Genomic DNA, 22,789 nt, shown 5'->3' on the forward strand with positions numbered 1-22,789 from the left:
GCGTGTCATATAGCTGCAGCTTATGGCTGAGGCAGTGTCTGCTGCTGCTACACAGCGGTGACATATAATGGGCTTTATCCCCTAGCCAAAGTGAACAATGCACATGTGGGAGTGTTTGCCTTGTCAGCCGCAAACCTGCGCCTGGGGTTCAACTGCAGAATTCCAGATCGGACCTCTAGGAGAAGTTCTCCCAAGTGCTAACCTGTGCCACCGGGAATCTGAGCAGCAGCGCGATGGCTTGAAGTGACGTTTGCCCTCCGATCCTTGGGTTCTGGCTTGCAGGCGACATGTTTCATAAAGCAAAACCTTGAGTCTGCCCTTGACTCCCTCACAGGGGCTGGAGGCCATGCTGACCTGTTGTTGCAGCTTCTCTCAGAGAGGTTGGGGTGCAGAGGCCACTTCCTTAGGGCAGGTGTCAAAGGAGGACTGCCTGGGTAGAGATACTGAGCAACATCTTTGTGAGGAAGACTGTGGCACATCCTTCCAAGCTGGGAAAGTGAAACTTCTACAGGGGCTCCTGTGCCCAAAACAGATCAGTTTGCATTTGTAGAGCCCATCTCTTCAAATGCCTCTAGCACAGGGGTCAGCAACCTTTCCCAGGCAGAATGCCGAAACCCGACTTTTTGACTTCTAGGTACGGTCCGAGTGCTGGTGATACTTTTTAAAGTCACTAATAGTCCTGCTTACAACAGCTTAATAACAAAATTGGGATGCAGAGCGTTGCCATTTAGATGGCAGTTGGTAGCATTAGCTGGTCTTTAGTTAATCCATAGGTGGCTCCTGGCAGCACAGGGGAGAACGGGTGGGGCTGAGCTCCTGCCTCACATGCTGATGAAATTCAACTCATGGGCCACTCTTGGCACCTTTGCCACAGGTTGCTGAGCCCTGCGTGCACTGGGCCTCCCGTTCAGCAGTGTGTGGGGTCATGCTGGCACCCCTGTGGCTTGCCCGCTTCCAGCTGTGGCAGGTGCTGGGAGGCCTCCTCCCTTATCCCCAGGACCTGGGCCTCCTCCGGCCTCCTGTGAGGCTAGCAGAGCGATGTTGTCTGTGCCCGGGGCTTCTCTGTTGGGTGCAGGTGGTGAACACTACCTTGCCCATGGCTCCACATGTTGGGACCTCAGCGTGAGGTCCCACCCGAGCCAGCCAGGCAACGCTCACCGTACAGCCTGTCCACACCCACCTCCCATGCTCTGGGGTGGATGACACGTGGGGTACTCACTCACCTTGCCCAGCTCTGACAACACCCTGAAGGTAGCCTGGCTGGTGGGAACCGGGTCCAGGACGATGTACAGGCTGCTGCTGGGCTCCGACTCTGGCTCCATCTCTGCCTGTGCTGGAGGCTGGGATTCGGAGGCCACCTCCTCCAGGGGCTCATGCTGCAGTGCGGGCGGGGGAGCCCTCAAGCACCGTGTCTGTGCTGTCGCATGATGGGGAATGCCCATCCCCCAGGCTGCCATGCAGCTCCCAGTAATAGGTGCTTGTCACTGGTTCTACCCTGGAACGTCAGGCAGTGTCTCAGGCCCAGACATAGTCCTAGTGCGGTTCTTTTACCCTTGCCTGGACCTGCTCCATGGTTTTTCCTTGTTTCATTAAAATAGTTACTTATTCATCACATCTGCGTTCCTTTTTATTGGGCAGGGGTTGGGGAAGGGTGAGGGGTTGAAGGGAGGGTTCGTGGTGGGGACAGGTTAGTGCTGTGGGCCTGAGGCCCCCACTGCGGGTGCCGTGGGGAGAGTTACTAGGGGGCTGTGGGAGAAGCTGTCCCTCAGGGCCTCCTGGATATGTACCCCATCCTGATGGGCCTGGCAGATGGAAGCTATGTCCGGCTGCTCACATGAACGGCCCTCGTGGCCAGCATCTCGCCCCCACCCTGGCATGAAGGCCTCCTCCCTCTCCTCCACAACGTTGTGCAGGGCACAACATGTCGCCATAACCTGGCGTACCTAAAGCTTGTCTTGAGGCAGCCAAAGGTGCACTCGGCCTGCATCCTGGCCTGGTTGAGGCAGTCATTGAATGGTTCCTGGCTGGTCTCCCGCTGGCCAGTATACAGTTTCATGACCCATGCCATGAGGGGGTAGGCCACGTCTCCCACAATGCAGAGTAGCATCTGAATGTTCCCAACCACCCGCTCATGGCAGGGGATGAACATGCCTGCCTCTGGCACAGGCTGGAGTTGCAGAACACACGGGCGTCATGTGCCTGGCCCGACCACCCAACAAGAATGTTGACCAGGGCCTGTAGCACCATGGAGATTTAGCCCTTGCGGTTGGTGTACTTGGCTGTGCTATGCTCCAGGGCACGGATCAGGATGTGAGTCCCACCAATAGCGTCGACACAGCTTGGGAACCCCAGGGCAGTGAATCTGGCCACGATTTTGTCCGTCTCCCCCATAAGGATGACTTTCTGGAGTAGGATGGCGTTGATGGCCATCACAACCTGCAGAGGGAGGGGACCAAACACACACATCACGGACTGAGGGATGGAGTCCCTGGCCCCTGCGGGGGGCGGACCCCGTCTCCCTCCTGTCCCCCGCTAGCCCTCAGCTCTCCAAGGTCCTCCCCATGCAGACACTCCCCCAGCAGCAGGGCTGTGTGAGGGTGGGATGGCACAGTCCCCTGGGAATGGAGCTTCCCCCCGCACCCCAACCCCACTCCTGGCCCTTCCAACCCCCTTTTCTGAGGGTCCTCCTTGCGCAGGACACCTCTTTGTGCAGGGCCTGCAGCCCGAGAGTGCCTTACCTCCATGAAGAGGGCCCAGATGGTGGACTTCTGCAGGCTGAACTGGTTGCCCACTGAGCAGTATCTGTCAGGGGTAGTGAGCTTCCAGAGGGCAGCCGCGACCCACATCTGCACAGGGATGGTGGGCTGCAGCTGGGTGTCCTGCATCTGGAGGGTGGAGACGAGCCAGGCACAGAGCTCCGGGAAGGTGGCCTTCCGCATTTGGAAGTTCTGGAGCCACTGCTGGTCTTCCCACAGCCCCATGGCCAGCTGGTCCTACCAGCTGGCACTGGTGTGGTGCCTCCATATCTGCCTGTGCTCCTGGGGAGGTGGGTGCAGATGTGACCGTCTTGCAGCCACAGTGAGGTCGCTGCGGATGGTCTCGGGCTCTCCCTCTGTAAGGAAGGGGATGGCCGTTAGAAGGATCAGCAGCTGCTGAAGCACCTCTCTGTGGGGCCAGTGCAAGCCCCTCCGGGGCAGCTCCAGCACCATGGCTCCCTGGAATGAGCTGCTTCTCTCAGAAAGACACGAAGCCCTAACTCTAGCAGCTGTGCTGTCCCTCCAGGAGGTCGGCACGCCTGCAGCATAGGCAGGGAATAGGTGTCTGGGGCGGGGAGCCTTTTAAGGGCAGGTCTCTCCAGGGCTCCCGGAGGCAACTGTTGACCTGGGATCCTGTCTGCTGCTGTTCTAGGGGGCCATTTTTTCGAGAGAGCGGCTGGGCAGTCCGTCGGCTCTCTGTCGACAGAGTGGCTCGGAAGAGCGATCCGCTCTGCAGCCTGGATGCGATCTGTCGACAGAAGTTGTGTCACAAGGACTCATACGACACAAACGTCTGCCGGCAAATCCCTGTAATCTCGACATAGCCTCGGCGGGTTAGGTCACGGCACGAATGATCTCTGCAGCCCAGGAACCATTATCAGAGCTGATAAATTGCCATGCCTGCCCAGGCAGAGGTGACCACAGCAATGATGATGACTCAGACAGTCAGCAAAGAGGAGTGGAGAAATGAGAGGATGAGGAAGGGTGCGTGGCAGGAGAGAGAGAAAAGGGTCAGTGCTGCAAATGGGAGGAAGATCCCAGGAGGGTGCTGCTGGGGGTGATTAATAAGGGTGCAGAACCCCACTGCTGAGAGAGAGGAAAAAGTAATGAAGCAACCCCACTCTCCAAGCAACAGTGCAACAGGCTTCCTCCCCATGCACCAGACTCTCCCCCACTGTCACCACAGCAGCGATGGGCTCCCAAAACAAAGATTCTTCTCGTCAGACACTGCTATCTCTGCCCTCTGGGATCCTGGATCACAGGCTTCATGGTCTGCAAGGCGGGTGTGATTTAAAAAGCTGGACAATGACTTCGGGGTTAGAAAAGTTTATTGCTGAACTTCATTGAAGTCCGCACTTGGGGTTCACCTGCGATCCAACCCTTCTCTCAGGTCTTGCTGTAAAATGTTGGTTTGGCTGGGGAGGACAAGGCAGCATTAATTAAGCTCTAATTAGGAGAAGACTTTGTGATCACTCGTGCTGATGATTAATGGGTTGGTGCTTTTGCTCCCAGTTTCCTCAGCTGTATTTTTTCATGCTCAAATTATTGCAGGTACAAAAATTTCAGCTTGTGTGTGTGGGAGCTGAATTTGTGTGTGTAAACTGGGCTGCCAGATGTGTAGCTGGGAAGTGCAAAGCTTTGTGAAGCCTAATTCTTCGTCGAATGCTTGTTTGTGTTGATTCCATCTTAGGTGTGTGTGTACCTGCTCCCAGAGATTTGTGTTAGTGATATCCATAAGGCCAGCTTTTGCCCTCTGAAGTCCTGTACTCATGTGCTGGTATGGAGGGGCCACTGGCCCTACAGCCATCTTTGTTCCTTCTGGTTGCCTGGGATGGTTGCCAGGACTCCTTTCCTCTTGCAACTGAAAGCGTTTATAGTGCTTAGTAGTTAGCAAGTTAGAGTTATCTAGTGGTCACCTTAGGACTGTGGTCCTAGGTCCAGGCATGCCCCGATCCTCGGGCTTCAAACTGTATTCTGCTTGCATAAGCCTATGCCCTCCACGACTCCCATACAAGCTAGCTGCACTGTTTGGGGGAGACACATGTTAAAAACAGGTGCTGATTCCAGACCTCTGCAGAGGCCGTCTGGTTTTTAGTCCACACCTTTGCGTCTCATTAGGCCATCGCCTAGCATGCTTGGGATGATGCCCACTTCGACAGATCAGTGATGCAAACAGCATGTCCATGAACTCCAAGCCTGCCCCCATCCATGCTGCATGGAGTCAACATGAGCAAGCACTCAAAGAAACAACAGTTACGAGGCTTCTGTTGTTGCTCTTTGAGATGTGTTGCTCATGTCCATTTCATGAGTTGGCGTTGATGGTAAGAAGGAACAGAGAGGGTGCAGGGGCTGGTGGTGCCTCATATACTAGTGCAGGGTGCAGGGTGCCGGGGCAGCCAGAGCCGGCCCTACCAGTGCCACGAGGGCAAAAATCTCCAGCAGCTTTGAACGTGGGCATGCACGCACCTCAGCTAGTAACCAGGGGGAGGTTTTTGAGTGGGGGTTGAGGAGCCATTGAATGTTTTGCCTGTTACAAGATTTGCATTCTTTGTTTTTCCCTTTATCTTAAGATGAATTAATAATCAAATACAGGCCACCCTTCCACTGGTGTGTGTCTCCCCATCACGATCTGCCTCTGTCCTCTCTGAGCTAGGCTTTGCTCTCTCGCTGATCTCCAGCTCTTGTATTATCCCACTTTTTTCTCTCTCTCTTTCTTCTGCTTGAGTCTGTAAACATGGGTACTGGTTTGTAAAATGTTCCCAGGGAGAGGAGAGGTCACATTTCTGCAGTGTAGTGTAGGGTGGAGTGGTGCTAGGAGGTGGTTGCTCTTAGTTGCTACTGCAGCAGCCCCTTTTGGCGTGAATGATGCAGGGCCTAATGGGATCTACAAATCCTGTTTTAAAATTTCTCTCGGATTTGTTACCGTTAACCCTTCAGACAATCAAAGCTGAGATAATTCTAAAGATCAGCACTTACTTCTTACCAGGCAGTTCATTTAGCTCTTGTGTTTTGAGTCTGGAGAGTGAAAGTAGACTGATCAGCTTTCCTTTCTGTTTGCAGCAGAGTCCCTTTCTGGGCCTCAGGTATGGTTGATGGGAATTGTTATGTTTTTGTTTGTCACATGTCAACAGAATAGGGACTGTTTTCACACAAAGGCAGAGACATCTTCTACTCATCTTCAGTCTCATTAAAATATTTTTACTGAACCTTAAGTTGGGCCATGCACTCCTTGATAGCCTCCCTGTAGCTGTAAACGGTAGAGGAAAATAATGAGTTTTGAGGAACTCATTAGGATCTGGCACAGATGGAATTATTCACTGTGAATTCTTTCTTTTGTTGATTTTCAGAAACCTCTCCGGTAACCGGCTCACCACACTTTCCTGGCAACTCTTCCAGACACTGAGGCTTTTTGAACTGTAAGTTCCATCTTGGAGGGTTTTCCTGGTAGGTGGGAGAGGGGATGATGGATACTGAGAGGAGGAGGCATTCATGGGGTTCTCCCCAATAGATCAATTTCGAAACCTGTGATGTATGAGTGTGAATAATTATTTACAGTTCCATCAGGTGGAGTGAATTCTGGAAGGGATTCCTAGGCATGGGAGCAGCGGAGTAGAACGGCTTCTCTGCTAACTTCATAGCATTTTGTGAAATAATATTTGGGGCTGATGATAAGGCCATTAAAACTGTTCAGCTAATTGCCAGAATTTCACTGAGCCTCCATATGGCCCAGATCCTGTGAGATGGGGAGAGTCCTCCACTCCCATCCATTTGCAATCTGTGGTTGGTTGTATGACATGGCTCATCCAAGTGTGAGCATTGCATTTCATAGGGGATGGTGGCCGTAATAGTGGGCGTCTCCATGGTTCTTGAATAACCTGCCAAATCCAGTGTGGAAGAGAGGCTGGTATCTCTCTTGGGTCACCTTAAGGCTGCAGCCCACTGAATTATTGATATAACATTCTCCACTGTGTATGTGGAGTAAGCGGACATGAAATCAATGGAGCACTGCCCTGGTGACCTGTTTTGTTGAGTTTTAGAAATAGTTCGGTGGAGATAAAAAAAAAAAAAACAACATAGGATTTATCGCAGAGGCTCATGGGATATCCCATTCATCCTCACCTGTGATCAATACAGCTGTAAGTGAGAAGTGACTTCTGAAAGAATAATGACAGTCTCTCAAGTGGGAGTAAATGTGTTATCACCGTAGTTACTGCAGTGTATTTTATTTCTGTCAAATTGTTAAATGAAAAATACTAATAGCGATATTAGAAAATAAAGAAATATCCTTACGATGGGAAATCTGGCTCATGGAGTTAAACGCAGGGTTTGGAATTCCTCTCTGCACAGATTGCAGCTCTGAAGGGTTCCAATGCCTGGCTCAGGTTACAAGTTTAAAGGAGGTGAGTGGCTTGTAGTCTTAGGTTTCCATTGGTTGTCATTGCACCATCTGGCACAGTTCAGATTAGTGGTTGCTTGCCAAGAGGGGCCCATGAATGGAGGAATGGGCGGGGGGAGAAACTGCAGGTCAGGACTGAGCTGCATTAGCAAAGTTGAAGGGGGCGTGTCCAGGGCTGGAATAACAGGGAGTGTTGTGGATTAGGACTGGAGTGCTTTTGCAGACATCTTTGGAGTCAAGAGCTAGAATGGGGTTTGCAGCAGATTAGGGTGAAAACTCTCAATATTAACCTATTTTTAAATGGTTCTGTCCCATAGGGTTGTATTGCACTTGGAGCAGATCCCATGTCTACAACCTTAACATCGGGCTAACACCAGCAATGATGGTGCCTGAGGAGTTTTCCTAGTAGGGAGGAAGAAATAGCCAAGAATCCTCTTTCTTGCCCTACAACAGGGATTTTGATGTGGTTGGGCTTGCGTCATGTTATGGCAGCAGGGTAACTTGCAAGAGCCATAGCTTCCTTTCTCGCTTGGCTGATGATCATGTTAGCTGTACAAAGGAGAAAGGAAGTGGTGTAAACTGTTCAATTCTTTTTGGGGCCATTGCCAAGTGGTTTTTTAGGAGGTAGTGAATCTTGGCTGGTGGGAGAAGTAATGTGGATAAAGTTGCTGATGCTCAGAGAAAGGGGAAAAATGGCACTTGCCATTATGAAGAGGGGCGGTGTGAGCTAGCCTTTATGAAATACAACTTGATAAAGCTTCAGGCCCCTCCAGTGCCAGGAAAGTATTAATTCCCTGGTGAGTGCTCCTAATATGAGAAGAATCATCGGGTTTAACTCTTTCACATCCGGGAACTGAGAGAACAGCTCCAGTTATGCCTACAGGGGCGACTTTCTTGGATCTGAGTCAGACTCAGCTTACAATTCAGATCACTGAAACACCGATTATATGGCCCTTTGTCTATGATGCCTTTCAGACATTTCCAGGTGGGCTGTTGCTCACCAAGAACTTTCCATCTAGCTGGACAGTGGTCAGGCTGGTGGAAATCAGTCGGGTAGTATGGAGATGTTGCTCTGAGAAGTCTGGAAGAGAAAGGGGAATCTTTCCTAGATGGCAAGGAGAACACCAGTGTCGGCAGGAGGTGTGCTTTGAGCATCTCTTCTGGGGTGGAAACCAGGGTGGCATAGGTTCTGGCGAACTGGAGATGTGGTTGAGAGAAACTGAAGTGGGTTGGAGATCTAACTGGAAGGGCAAAGAATCATGAATGCAAAGCTGCTATAACCTAACAAATACATCCACATGGTATTGAGCCCTAAACCTCGGAGGCAGAATTACCACACTGAAGAATAAATCTCCAGCAGGTTGGGAAGAGGTTAATAACTGATGGGCAAGCAGACACAAAATATTTAAAAATCCCAAGAGGCTCAGTAAGTAGAAGACATTTACGTTATGTCCTGCTACAAGATGGGACATGAAACTCGGGAGGATGGTGGCATACAGCGTCCATGCAAGGTGACAGTATTGTACCAGTGGAAGCTAGAGAGAGAGCTGCAGCCTCTGATGTTGGATAAGAACTTGAAGGTGAGCCCAATCTCTTTTGAAAGGAAAGAAGTAATGAAAAAGAGAAGATAGATGCAGAGAGACAACAAGCGTGAGAAAGGCAGATTGAGCTGTATGAGCTCCGCAAGGCCTTGGGGAGGCAGGAGAAATATTACAGAAGACACAAGAACACATGTTAGCATGATGTGCGCTATCCTCCAGAGTGATGGAAATACAGGAAGATGAGATAGGAACAAGCTGAAGATAGAGGGGTGGGTACCAAGAGGACATCCTGGCAGAGTAGGCAGTCCCTGCTGGTAGGAGGGGGTTCCTCACTTGAACGTAGCATAATGATACAATAGCATTTCCAGGCATCGAGAGGCAGAAATGTTCGAATGGGTAAAGATGCCCCCGGGGAGTCCACTGTTGCAGTGGAGCCAGAAGTAAAGGAAATGGGTCATGTGCGACCTGGGAAGCGTAAAGGACTGTTCTGAAGTGTGCCAGACACGCATTGTCTCTTTGGGACAGTATGTGTTCAGTGGGGATCCTGGGGAATCCCTGGGGAGTGTTTAGTCCTGTCCTACTGTTTCCACTAGCCTGGCCACTGTTTTGCCAGAACCCAGACTTTGGAAACAACCACCTGAGCGGAGGGTTATTGCCTGGTGATTGCCTGGTCCCAGAGACAGAAGGTCAGAGGCCTGAGCTGTATAATGAAATGGTTGATCTGCCCAGCTTTCCTTATGGTTCTGATCTAAAGATTGATATAAACTTATGAGCTCAGGGCAAAGCCATCTATGCAGGTTCAAGGTCTGACACCTGCAGGAACTGGTGATGGGGTGACCTCTGGTGAGCTGTTATTATTCATGGAGTGCTCTTCTTGTGTTTTTCACATGCCGCCTTTGTAATATTTTCACTTTGAGGATCAATGCGCTTACTGAGAAGTTGCTGTGTGGTGTCTTACAGCAGCTGGTCACACGCTGCTCATAGCCCTTAGGGAGAGAGCAAAGCACAGGTGCTGGCCCTTCAGATAGATTGGCTTGCTGGGGGTGTCCAAGTAGATCAGAGAGCGCTGCAGTCTCAAAGCCCCGGTCAGAAGGATGTGAGATGCTGGTCTCTGTGCAGAAAAGGTCATAGCTGGGAGCTCTTGAGGGATTGTGGAGGTGGAAAATAGAGGTGCAGTTACCCTGAAGCAGAGAGGAACAGCTTCTTGCGGAGGACTGAGAGAGAAGCATTGAAATGGCCAGGACATGAGAGGGAGAGAGTTAGGGAACAGCTGGCCTGTCGATGCCTTTCGCAGCTCTCAGGCTGTTACTCTCTCTGACACTTGGAGTGCAGAAAATAGGGGGCCAGCAAGAGACCTTAAAAATACCTTGTCCCTATAGGATTCTGCTTAAAACTTCCCCAGCTCACAGATCCCCTGACCCTGGGAGGTAGCTGCCACCACCCACGTGAGAAAACCCCTTTGAAAGCCCAGGAAGACACACACGGGAAGGCTTCTCCTGGGACATCCCCAAGCTGTTAACTCTCTTAGGAGAGATCTCGGAAATGGAGAGAGAGAAAGTAACTGCAGTCTCTGATAGCAGACCTTTCAGTCTGCGGCATGCATACACTCAGATCCTTCTCTCAAACACAGGCATCTAATCATTGTCTGAAACCAACCCCCCCACCCCGACCAAAAAAAAAAAAAAAGATCATGACTGACTAAACATTTGCTTTTTACTCACATACCTGTTATTCCAAGATCGATTGCGAGACCTGGGTATTTTTGAAATGTTCCAAGCCTGGTTCAGACTTAATCCATCTCTGGTCTCTCTCCTCTGGCCATACAAAAGACTCTCACAGCAGGTAACTGCTTCAATTCAAAAATCCCCCTCCTTCTTCCCCTTGGTTCATGTGGCTGCTTGCTAATAGAGAACCCACTCTCTCTGGGTTTAATCCTTTACGTGGCACCACCCCAAAAAAGCTATCTGACATGAAGGAATTTCCTGAGGAACTCCTGGATTCAATGGCTTTGTGCCTGCCGTTTAGAGATATGGAGCCTGCAGCTTCATTGCAGGAATTAACAGATTTTTGCAGGCCAGGGATTTTTTGTTGCTGGGCAAAGCCAACCTTCTCTCCAGCTGACAGTTACCTCAGAGGGACTGGTAAGAGATCTCGTCCTCTTAACAATTTCTATGTGTTCCCAAGCCTTGCTGGCATGGGGAATGAGCAACTGGTTCTTGGTGTGACAAGGTAAGACTGGGAGGGGGTAAGAACGAGAGGGAAGGAAGGATGGCTGGGTGGGCGGGCATAGCCTGCCCACTACTAAAAGTCCCCTCTCACAGCGAGGGGGAATCTACTGGATAAAATCGGCTCCAAATGAGTCCAGGGGACAATGAAATAAAAACAGGGACGGGAGTGAGGGTCAAAGGCTCAAAATGAGGGAGCCGGAAGGGGATACCGAGCAGAGAACCCCAGACAGCGCCCACCGCTCCTCAAAGGTGTTGAGGGAGTCGGTGGACGCCGCCCAGAGGAACTCTGCCCGGACTCATGACTGGAGGGAGGAACGGAAGTAGGGCCCACAGTTGCAGGTCACCCCCTCTGCCAGCCTCCTCTCCCTGGTTTTGTAGATGGCCATTTTGGCCACGGCCAGGAGGAGGCTGACGAGGAGGTCCCACGACTTCGTGGGGCCACAGATAGGGTGTGAGAGGATAAGAAGTTGTGGGGAAAAATGCAGCCAGAACCTCAAGAGGAGGTTCTGGAGGAGCTGGAAGAGGGGCTGCAGCCTGGTGCACTCAACGTAAATGTGCGCCAGGGTCTCCCTCATGCCGCAAAAAGTACATGTGTCCGGGGTAGGAGTGAACCGCGCCAGGTACACTCCCGTGCTCACCGCTCCGTGAAGGATTCTCCAGCTGATGTCCCCAGTGGGCCACGGAACCAAGGTGGAATAGATGCTGGCCCACTGGGGCTCCCCACCCTCCAAAGATGTTAGGAGGTCCCACCATTTGTGGTCGGGGTGGGACACGAGGGTGGGAAGTGGAGTGTGTGAAGCACGAGCGTGTACAGAGGATGTCTGGGCGTGGTTCGGAAGGGGACGCTGGCTGGGATGGTGGGGGGGGGCGGTGGGGTCACGAGGCCGGGGGCCCACGGAGAGGTCCGGAGGGCCAGGAGTAAGAGCGGGGCAGGGCGCACCCTCTCGCAGGAACCCGACCGAGGTAAACATGAGCAGTAGGTGGCAGGGCGGCCTTCACCTCCTCGAGTACGTGCCGGGGGGGAGTGTAGGGTGGAGAGCCTCATGTGCCGAGCGAGCACCGGGGCCTCCATCCAGTCCCCCTGGTCGTAGTCCAGGGGGTCTCTGACCCTGGTGACTCCACCTAGGACCACCCTCTGGCACACCGCGAGAGACTCTGCTGCCTGCACACGAAGGTAGGGGTTGTGTAGCAGGGGCTCCGCGAGGAGGTCTTCCCCCGCGGTGGCCCCTAAGGACCTGGAAGCTGCAAGCAGCCGTCAAGTGCGGAGGAGGTCCTGGTAGAAGGCCGGCAGCTCCGAGAGGCCTCGTGGACAATCTCTCAAGGATAAATAAAGGAGCTGCCGGTCATATCGGAGCCCTCAGTAACGGCAGAGGAAAGCGAGCACCAGCGTGCTCCATGCCAGACTATCTGCACTGTTGATGTTGAGAAGTCCCTGCAGGGCCTGGAGGTGGAAGACATGGACCTGAGTGCGCAAGCAAGTCAGGCCCTGCCCTCCCACCTCCGGGGGAAGATGGAGAACCCCTGCAGGGACCCAGTGCAGTCCTGGCCAGAAGAACTTCAGAACTGACTTCTGGAGCTGGACCAGAAACTCCGGGGGTGGGACCAGGGCGTTGAGACAGTGCCAGAGCATGGAACGAGAGGGAAAAGCAGGGCAAGAAAACAAGCAGGGTATGAGCAGCTGGGCACGAAGACACCCTGGGTCAATTGGGGCCAGCTGGTCCCACTTAAGCCTGCTTTTAAAAGAACCCTTGCCCAGTAGGCAGGGGGAGAGAGAGAAGTAGAGAGCTGGAGGACAGGAGTGAAGCGAAGCGAGTTTTCTAGAGGGACCAAAAGAAGGAGAGGAGTGCTCAGCCACAAGGGGCTAAAGCACCCTGGGAGGCCTGGGATTTGGAGTAAGGCCAGGCAGGCTGAATCCACAGGAGGAGCCGAACCAGGAGGGGGAACAGGCTGCAGCTGCTGCTGCTACCACTGCCACTACCTGGAGGCGGCACGTGGGGGGAGGAGGAATTGTCTGGGGAAGTGGCCGAGGGAAGAGCTGTGGTGCTCATAACAAGGGGAGCCCTCCTCCACCACCAGCAGCCACACAGGGTCCCTGGGCTGGAACCCGGTTCCCCCCAGACCACCACCTTCCCCCTCCTCGTGAAGGGCAGCGGTGGCTGGGTCAGGGGAGAGTGGACTAAACAGAGGCCTGGAGCCCAGGAGCCTGGCCAGCCTTGCCACATTGGCATTAGACATATGGCAGATCCCTTTAAGACGGTGAATTCCAAAGGAAGCTGCTGACCTAACCCTTTCAGCCAACATCATGGGGACTTGAGATACAAGAGGTGTGGTACCAAAGATACCTCTGCCACTGCTGGAAGAAGCCATGTCTGGGGATGGCTTGTTTTGAGCTAACCCCTAATTCTCCTAGGCTCTGTCTGACCTTAAATGCACCCAAAGGATGTGAAGCTCTTGTGAGCCTGTGGTAAGCTGAGCTCAGGGAAGCATAAGAAACGTGCAACAGCTATAAACATTGGACTTCCAGGTCTTGTTGTTCAGAGGTCACCACTGGCTTCCCCTTTTGTGCCCTGGGAATGCTTGGCACTGACACTTCAGGAGAGTTTTGCAAAATAGAAAAAAAGGAAACAAAAACCCCAACCCTGCCCCCAGAACTGACCTCCTTTGGGGAGCGAGCAATCTAAGCCTTCTTTCATCCAGCTGCACCTTTCACTTTTATAAAACATTGGTGTCATGGGCAACTCCTGCCTCACCCAGACCTCTCGCCCTTCTCAAGCAATCTGTAGCTGACTCACTGCCCTGCAATATATTTTCCATAGTTCTGTTGTGTGGGATGATGGTGCTGAATGGGGCACAGCTGGGTCTCTGCTCATATCATGAGCACGAGTTAATTTCACGTCTCTGTTGCTCGAGGACTTATTGCCACCGACAGTCATGCTAATGGAGTTAGCTATACACAAGAGGGGCTTCCCTGCTGAGTTCAGGGGACTAATTCAGCAACCAGAAACCAGCCCGCATTCTGTAGATTAAATCTCCCCTTCTTGTTCCATTCCCTGCCACCAGGGGTTCTGATATGATGAAGCTAGATATTTTTCCTTCTTTGCTGGACACTCTGATTCGCTTTGAGGCTCAACAAAGCGTAGTCCAAATCCCTACCTGGGAAGGTGCTTTAAGCAGAAAGCTTATAGTACCTCAACCTTAATTCTGTAAGACCAAAGGCAGACGATGGAAACAAGGCACAGATCCGTTGTTTCCTGTTAGGCACTTTGGTGCAGGCACTTTTGTTTTAACTGGTGAATCATATAGTGAGCTCGCAGAATCAGGGTCCAGGCTGCAAGGGTTCAGCCTGCCCCATACAGCTGCACTATCTTTGAGCGAATAGTTTCGACATGGTCACACATCTAATACTGCATTCTAGGGCTCCTGAGGCCTCTGCCTCATGGAGTTTATCGCTGTAGCTGGGGTGATTTCCACAGGTTCAAGGCACTGCACTGTACTCGGGGGTTTGGAGGCTTGCCTGAACCCAGCAGCTGCAACACTTGGAGTTTCCATTCCATGCTGGAGAAAATTCATTGAAGGCTGCTCTGCTGTGGCTGGACCTCTTATCCCCAGCGTCACAGCTGGTAAGAGGAAAGCTTGTGCTGGGGTGGATGGAGATGTGCAAGCCTGATGCACCACAGGTATTCTGACACACACCTTTTCACTCAGAGCGAGCAGGGCCTGGGTGCCCTTTACTGACTTGCTCTTTGCCATATTTTTGAGATCTTCCTCAGTGCCGCTCCTCTCTTCTGGCCACCTACGCCCTTCCCCTATGCAGGTGTGAGGCTGAATGACGCGCTGTTTAGGCGTAGTCACATGGGTCATCTTGCAAATGAGATATATTAACTCTCAGCCCAGCTTGGCTGTTGAGTAGGGCTGCAGACCTCATCCCCTGGGATGAAGATGCCAAATACACCTGTGTCTAGTCCTTCTGTTTCCTGAGCCGTTAGATTCGTTCGCAAAGCTCACTGGGTGTGCACTGTTCTGCTCTGCATGTCCTCTGCTTCCCAGCAGTGGATGGAATATGCCAGACCAGGCTGTGGGTTCATTTCTTTTTGTTGGCTCGTTCCTTTAGCTTAGAGCGCAGAGGCACTTGATAGAGTAGATCCCAGTTCACTCACATGCACAGCTGTGATTTCTCAAAGCAATCGGTGGTTTTTTAAATGAAGTGTCTTAAGGAAGCAGGAGGGCTGTGCCCCTCCCATGAGTAGTACCATGGGTTGGGAATACCTCCTGCCTGAATATATAAATTAAAATGCCCTTTGAATCTCCTCGTCCTTTCCTGGAGTAAAATGTGCCGAATACCTCTCAAGAGAAAGAGGCCTCTGCTTTTAGATTTCGCTGCAGCCCCGACACGGCTGTTAAGCATATGGCATCAACTAAGTGAAATTAACTTCCAGAGGCTGCTGGGGAAAGCTGTGGCAAAAATTAGCTCCCTATCTTCCCAAGCTGCAGCCTCCCGGGGAGGGGAGTTTGGTTTTCTGAGGTGGCCATGCGTCCCTTGTCCATTCTAGTAATGACCCCAGGGATGTGCCCATTTTGGGTACATTGCAGTAGGAAAGATGAGGACAATCTGGAGAGAGTCTAGAGGATGGCAACAAAATATGGTAGAAGGTTTAGAATACTGACCTTTGAGGAAAGGTTAAAAAAACTGGGCGTGCTTTAGTCTTGAGAAAATATTGCTGGTGGGGAAGGGCTAAGCAGATAGCTGTTTTCAGGTATGCTAAACGCTGTTATAAAGATGGCGATGACTGGCTGTTCTCCATGCCCAGAGAAGGTAGGACTAGAAAGTGTAATTGGCAGAAAGGGAGATTGAGGTTGGATATTGGGAAAAACGTTGTAACTATAACGGTAATTAAACTCTGGAATAGGTTTCCAAGGGAGGTTGTGGAATCCTTCTCATTGGAGGTTTTTAAGAACAAACATCTGTCAACAGTGGTTTTTGTGTACTTGATCTGCTGCCTCAGCACAAGAGTTTGGACTTGATGATCTCTTGAAGACCCTTCCAACATTTCATGTCTGTGATTCTTGTGACATAAACCTTCCAGCTGCTTCCATCCTCTTGTTTTCTTAGAGCCTGAGAAAAGCACTGACGTAAATGACTAGTCTCTTGTTCTCAAGTTGTGTCTGTGACGGTAGGCGTCCTAGTTGGTACCTTTTAGCTGGAGATGCGATTGCGGTTAAGTCAGCATATGCCAATAGGTACCACACAGTTACCAGAGCTATTTCCTCTTAGCGTGTAGGGAGAATGCTCTGTTAATCTCGAGTACTGCTGCCAGCAAGTACTCCATAAGGAAGGCAGCTGGAACAGTGGGCAGCCCGGCAGGTATCCTAGTCCTGAAATCTCCGAGTGGAATGACTTACAAGGAAACGATTGTTTATGTGCCTGGCCCAGTTCAAGCAAGTCAGATAACTGCCCTGGTCTGCACTTATAGCAAAGATAGACCAATTAGAGGAGATGGTCCAGGGGTTATAGTAGGTGTGGGAGAACAGAACAGAAGAGAACGCTGCTCTGAACTGGCATTGCTTATAATGATCAGGCACGAGTTCTGACAGGACCCAGGCGTGGAGTTGAGTGAGAAGTAAGTTTCAGTTATTATGGAATGGGGGTTGATGCAGTGGCAAAACAGCCTGGGTGTTGAAATTCCTCTCTGGAGCATGGAAAATTTATCTCCTGCTGCTGAGAATCAGCTGACCTGTCGGCCTGGATTCACAGCAAAGGGAGCGTGTGTCTCCAGCATGCCAGGAGCACTTTTGGGAAAAGCATAAATAACGGAAAATCAATCAATGCATCTAAAAAGCAGCCCTGTCCCCCGGGTGGCAAAGCACTAGCTGCTGATGGCATGTGGCACGTCTCGTCAATGAGGAGTTAATTTGTACAAATGCTCCCTCAGGTGCCACGATTAGGGAAGTTGCATCACTGACTCTGGGGCAGGTTTTGGTAAATTCCATGCTGAAGTACGCTGCTCCTGTTATTCAAAGGGCTTCGTGCATGGTCAGTGGGCCAGGAAGCCTGCCCGCTATTACTTGCAAATCTGCCCCTGAAGTGCTGTGAGGGCGACGGCCCTCTCGGGCAACCTGATTTCAGGGCCGTGTTTCCAGCCGTGCAGAATTTCCTCTGTCTGCTGAGTTTCAGGACGTAACTCACGTTAGCAAACCTGCTGTTAGCAGAGACAGGAATGTCTTAACTGTGTGCCATCCCACAACTCGTCTGACACCATGTGCCTTCCTTCCCTGCACGTGGCTGACATCCGGTTTCGCTGATGGGAGAAACCTAGGCGTACTGAAGGGAATGAGGACTGCAGATCCACCACCATGCAGATGTGAATTCAAGGCCTATTTTGGTCACCGTTTTACAATTGAATCTAATACAGTTGGTTAAGTTAGGTACCAGTAAGCGTTTTACCTTTATTTTCCATATAACCATTTCTGACTGTTATGCCTCATTACTTGTGCTCGCTTAAAATCTATCTAGCTAATAAACTTCTTTTACTGTTTTATCTAATCCAATGTATTAAAGTTGAAATGTCTGGATAACTATTTAAGGCAATAAGATGGCATATTATTTCCTTAAAGGAATAATGGACTTAATGTATTTGTACTGGCCGGGAAAGGGCTGGACAGTGCAGAACACGTATTTCAGGGGGAAGATCTAGGACTGGCAATATTTTGGGGTCACCCTGCAGTGTAGCCAAGGTTATGCCTGGCTGGCTGCAACACACACATGGACACAGATGGAAATGACTTACACGCTGGAGGCTTTTTGTGAGCAGGCCAGGGGAGAGGCTACTTCAGCAAGGCACTGTGAAGGGCACCCCAGGTTACAGGACCAGGGCTATGCAGCCCCCCACTAGTTTGGATTGTACCCTCCATATTAAATCCTCGAGTAGCTCCTCTTTCTTATCGTCCGTTCTTCCAGCCAAGCAGAGCTGGGTTCCCACCCTCAGCGCAAACCTGCGACCTCATGTCTCTGTGGGGAACAGCGAGGGATTTTCAGAGACGTAAACAAAATGGCTGATAGACTGGAAAATCAATAATAATAAAGTTATCTGTATACAAAATATGTGTAAATGTGTTTTAAATGGAGTCTATTAAAGGCAACACTCCCTTCCAGCCAGGTCAATGGGTCCCAGCACAGCAGTGCTTGATTCAATTAAAATGCATGGCATGTCGTGTGTTAACCAGTGTCCTAGAAAACCACCAGCATTGTTGCATTACACTAAGATGCAACATTAAGGACAAGAGATATCAGCTTTATTGAGCACACCCCACTGGAGGTCTGACCTGAACGGGCTTGAATGCTCCTCAGAAGTCCCTGCTGCCACAAGCACTGGGGCCTTACAGCACAAGCTATAAAGGCTTCGTAGATGGGTCATGTCTGCTCCTTTGAGGCAGTCCTTTCTCGTGCTCGCTGGGAATGTGTTGGAGCACTGTGACCACCAGGAAGTCCCAGGGCATTCCAGAGTGCTACATGAAGTATCTGGGCTCCCACAAAACCCAGATGCTGAGAGAGAGAGAGATTGTGTGTGGGGGGGTGGAGGGTTTGGAGAGTACATGCAAGAGAGAGCCATATGCAGCAGTTGTCAAACACTGACTGCAGATTCCCCTTTAGCTCAACCAGTATTATTCCAGTCCAGCGCACGTGTGCCCTGCTTCCACCTTTGCAATTCCATCCCGAATCTCAGCCTCTGTTGCTATTGCAGCTCTTCTCCTCTGCCCTCTGCCCACCTGGAAAAATACTTGTCTGGCCTCGAGAATACTGACATGTTTTTCTCTGACCCAAGATTGCATTTGAACCTTGGTTTTCAAAGCCCAAAGGTTCAGTAACTTGTTGTACCCTCAAGCTCCTTTCCTCCTCTTGCTGGTCCAGGGAGTCCATGGTCTCTCCTGGTCTAGAGAAACTCACGGAAGCCAACAGAACAAAGGTGCAGTCATGTAGCACTTTAAAGACTAACACAATAATTAATTAGGTGATGAGCTTTTGTGGGACAGACCCACCTCTTCATGGCTACCCCTCTGTTACTATTCATTTCAGCCAGGCTGCACGTAGCAAGCGTGGCAGTTCCTTCTTACAATTGGTAGCTATTCTGCAACTAGTTATTTGATGTCACCCCTTTGTTTACCTCTCTCTCTCTGTAGGAGCCTCGAAAGTAACTTTTTTAACTGCAGCTGTGACATCCGCTGGATTCAGCTCTGGCAGGAGAGGGGTGAAGCCAACCTGCAGAGCCAAGAACTGTACTGCATGAACATGGAGGCTGTTGTCATCCCCCTGCAGGAAATGAACATCACCCAGTGTGGTAAGGAAAGCCCTCTGCATGCCCTGGTTCACCTTGCGTTCAGGCCTATAGAGAGAAGAGACTAGGGGTGGGGAGAAGGTTGTCCTACAAGGAGTGCTCAATGACAGGGAAATATTGTTTTAAAAAACCCAGAGACAGCTTTTGAGACCAAGTATGATTATTCCATTGAACTTACTGATGCAGGGAACCAAGGCAAGTCAATGTGAGCATTTTTGAAATAGATTAGAATAGTTTATGAATACAATTGGCATCTCTAATGGAACTTGGAGTCTTATTCCTCATGGTGTAGAGCATTAGCTAACCATCAGCTGTGTTTGGGAAGAGATTTCCCCCAGTGGCATAATATTATTGCATTGTGGTCAGCCCACGTCTTAGCCTGAGGCAGCAGGAAGTGTCCCCTTTGAGACAGGTTCTGCTTCACGTGCTTATCTTTCTATTTAATGGCCACTAGAAATTACTTCTGTTAAAGGGCCCTTGCAGCTTGATTTTTTTTCAAATTCTTTTTCAGGTGGTACACATTTAAAATAGCAGATCCTTAAAGTTTTACATGCGCATGCCCACAGGTCTGTTTTCCTGTTCCCAGCTGATCTTTTTATATGGGCTCAACATCAGATATACTTTGGGCTGCCCCGTCTCCCCACATTCTCTTTGTTCACACTTGTGTGCTGCCTTTTCAGTTTCAGCTCTGCTACTGCTGTTACTGACAAAGAGGACCCAGGGAGGGTCCTGTACGCAGGACAGAACAGTGTAGGAGATGGTAGAAGCTGTCAAGTGAACTGTCTGGGGGAAGGGAAAAACATTTTCTAAAAGTTTCCTTTCTCTATTCTAGCAGTTTTAGAGAGTTTCTTGTAGTAATAACAATAATAGATACACAGTTTTCAGTTGGAGATAAGGACAAGCGACTGTCAAGTTCATAGTGGCTATGGTTACACTAGTGAGTTTTGCCAGTGAAACCCGGGTTTTGTCGGCAAAATGGGTGGAATGGCCACACACAAAATGCGTTTTGTTGACCATCAAAAGTTGGCGTTTTCACAGACAACCTTCTGCCTCTCCCAGATAATGAAGAGCACCCTGTCGACAAAAAGCTGTGTGGACACTCTGGGGGGGCCTTCTCTCGTCAGGACAATGGGCAGCCCTGTGCTGTGCTTCTGGATGCCTGTAGTGTCGAGAGAGTGGCTGTCGACAAAGCAGAGTGCTCTTCCAATTGGCTTTTGGGCGTGGCCGCACTCTGTCAACAGAAGTTTTGTCAGGAAATCTCTTCTGACAGTGACTCCTGTCAACGGAGTTCTGTAGTGTAACCATAGCCAATGTCTCTTTGTTCTAACTCTTCTTTATTAAAACCCACAAGTGGTCTGAACTGCCTGCAGGTAGGTGAACTAAAGAGATATGAGAGAGAACTGCAATTTCCTCCTCAAATGAGACTAATAATCCTCCATGATGAGAAAATTGTTTGTGAGCAAGGACAGGGAGAGAGCAGACTCCACCTCCTACCATTGGATGTGACAGAACAACAGGGTGTTTACATACATAAATCTCCTGGGCTTATGGGGTGAATAACTCCACTGATCCCCCAGCACCGAAGGAGCCCCAATAAATGGAAAGAAAGCAGGAAAAGAAAGTGCCCCACTAAGATCTCTCTTCCTGCGGTGAATCTTTCATTCGGAGATTGATTGGGCAAGCATGCAAATGACTCCAGCTGTTTTCAAATGAGGCTTACTTTATCCTTGCGTTCTGGCCTGGCGGGTGGTGTAGCTCATTCGGGTTTGATATGAGGCTTATGGCAGACTATGGGCACTGTTCAGGGTCCTGCCCAACTCCCACTGTTGTGTCGATGAATCTCAAGACTGGATTTACAGCCTCTCGTGGGTTCCTCAGGTGGCTCTGCCAGTGCACCTCAGTCCCGGCCTGCAGCACCTTTGCTGTTCCTAGAGGCTCACGTGGACCCAAGTTTTCCAGGGAGAGAGGTCACTGCACTGAGCCATCGCCTTCTTTTCCCATCTCGTTCATTCAGGGCTCATTCTCTTCCCCCTTTACAAGTGCTGCCACCCTCAGGGCTCCCCACTCCCCTTATGAGTGCTGTGGCCAGCCACCCTCCCCTCCATGTTGCTGCTGGCACTGTCTCTTGAACACTGTGTGAATGTGTGGTGCCTGGGTGGCTCAGCAGGCCAGAGGAGTAAGTCAGAGCTGCTATAAATCAGTATTTCCTTAGCACCGTGGAGGGAAGAGTAGGGGCGTCGTTCATTAGCAAAGATGTCGTTAATGTGAGGACACAGCCTTGGTCGTCTTTTCTCAATTGTTATAAATTAGAGAGAAACTCTCTCTCTCTCTCCCTTCGCTGTAAGTGTCAGGAGCTCTGTTCTCCATCCTAGCTCAGCCTGGATTTCTTGCCAGTGGTTCCTTAGAAGTCATTTTATCCCTCCCAGCCCTTTGCACTAGCCCAGGGCACAGGTGCGAGGGGCTTGGGGGAAAAGGGAGACAGGACATAGCGGGGTTGGATGGCAACGAGCACTTGGAGAGAACTTCCTGCCTTGTGCGCCGTGTGCAAATTTGCAAAGCCCAGAGACGAGCCCATCCACCTGGCGATGTCCCCTCCCCGCTCCTCACCCATGAGAAGGGCAGGCTACTCGCCACCTCCTGCGTTTTACCCTGCGCATCTTTCGTTCGGAAGCACAAGTTGGTGCTGACTGCTTTGCTGGCAGGTGAAGTCTACTCGAGAGTCTGAGCTGGTGGGGGTCAGAATCCAAGTGGCCTGTTGCCTCTGTCATGGCTGGCCAGGCTACCCTAAGTGTCCTGCTGTTTGATTCCCTTAGATCTTCCTGAGATCAGTGTCAGCCACGTTAACTTGACGGTGCGGGAAGGCGAGAATGCAGTGATCACTTGCAATGGCTCAGGCTCGCCGCTGCCTGACGTGGACTGGACGGTTGCAGATTTGCACTCCATCAATACTCATCAGGTAGGAGGCCCTGGGGCTCGGGTGGCCAGGACTTTACTGTCCTTGCCAAGGTCCATCACCAAGGCATTCACACACGACACAGCAATTGGGGTGTAGGCCTTGAGGATTTTCTGGGTCTTTGTTTTCCTTGTTACCCATTGTGATGGGGCTGGAGGAGCATTGATTTGCACTGGAGAAAACTGAAATGCAGTGATTCTTTTAATTGGGTTGTATGGTCCACCCCAGCCTCAGACTAGGAGTTCTGGGATAGCAGAGTATTAGTGGGTGGGGGGTAGATACTGAATCCAGAGCTCTTCCTGTGGACCGATAGCTCCATTGGTTTCATGTTAGCCTGTCTGCACTAGCAGAATTATCTGTGGCTGACAAAGGTATGTCAACAACTGGTGCAGCTGAACACGGTTTAACCCCAAAGGCAGCCAGGGACGTACCCTGTTCAGCACTGTTTCGGAAGCTGTGATTATATTTTCTTGGATCGGGAGCCTGGGTGCACTGTGGTGCCATGGATGGAGACAGCCACAGTCGTTGGAGTCCGTGGCATTTATATAGCAGTTGGGATTCTCTGATCCTGGGCCCAGGAGGTGG

At 50.8% G+C, this 22,789-nt stretch overlaps 1 protein-coding gene across 2 annotated transcripts in view; it reads left to right on the top strand.

Annotated features, from left to right (window-relative positions):
* NTRK3 (neurotrophic receptor tyrosine kinase 3) overlaps positions 1-22,789 on the top strand; it is a 346,470-nt gene that overhangs the window by 99,707 nt on the left and 223,974 nt on the right. For both annotated transcript variants that reach the window (XM_075006317.1, XM_075006318.1), the window contains exons 4-6: positions 6,104-6,172; positions 19,097-19,254; positions 22,065-22,207. In XM_075006317.1, the coding sequence (XP_074862418.1) occupies positions 6,104-6,172; positions 19,097-19,254; positions 22,065-22,207 (370 nt within the window). The remainder of the gene's footprint in view (positions 1-6,103; positions 6,173-19,096; positions 19,255-22,064; positions 22,208-22,789) is intronic.

Source organism: Carettochelys insculpta, chromosome 12 (assembly GCF_033958435.1).
Source record: "Carettochelys insculpta isolate YL-2023 chromosome 12, ASM3395843v1, whole genome shotgun sequence".
NCBI classification, from domain to species: Eukaryota; Metazoa; Chordata; order Testudines; family Carettochelyidae; genus Carettochelys; species Carettochelys insculpta.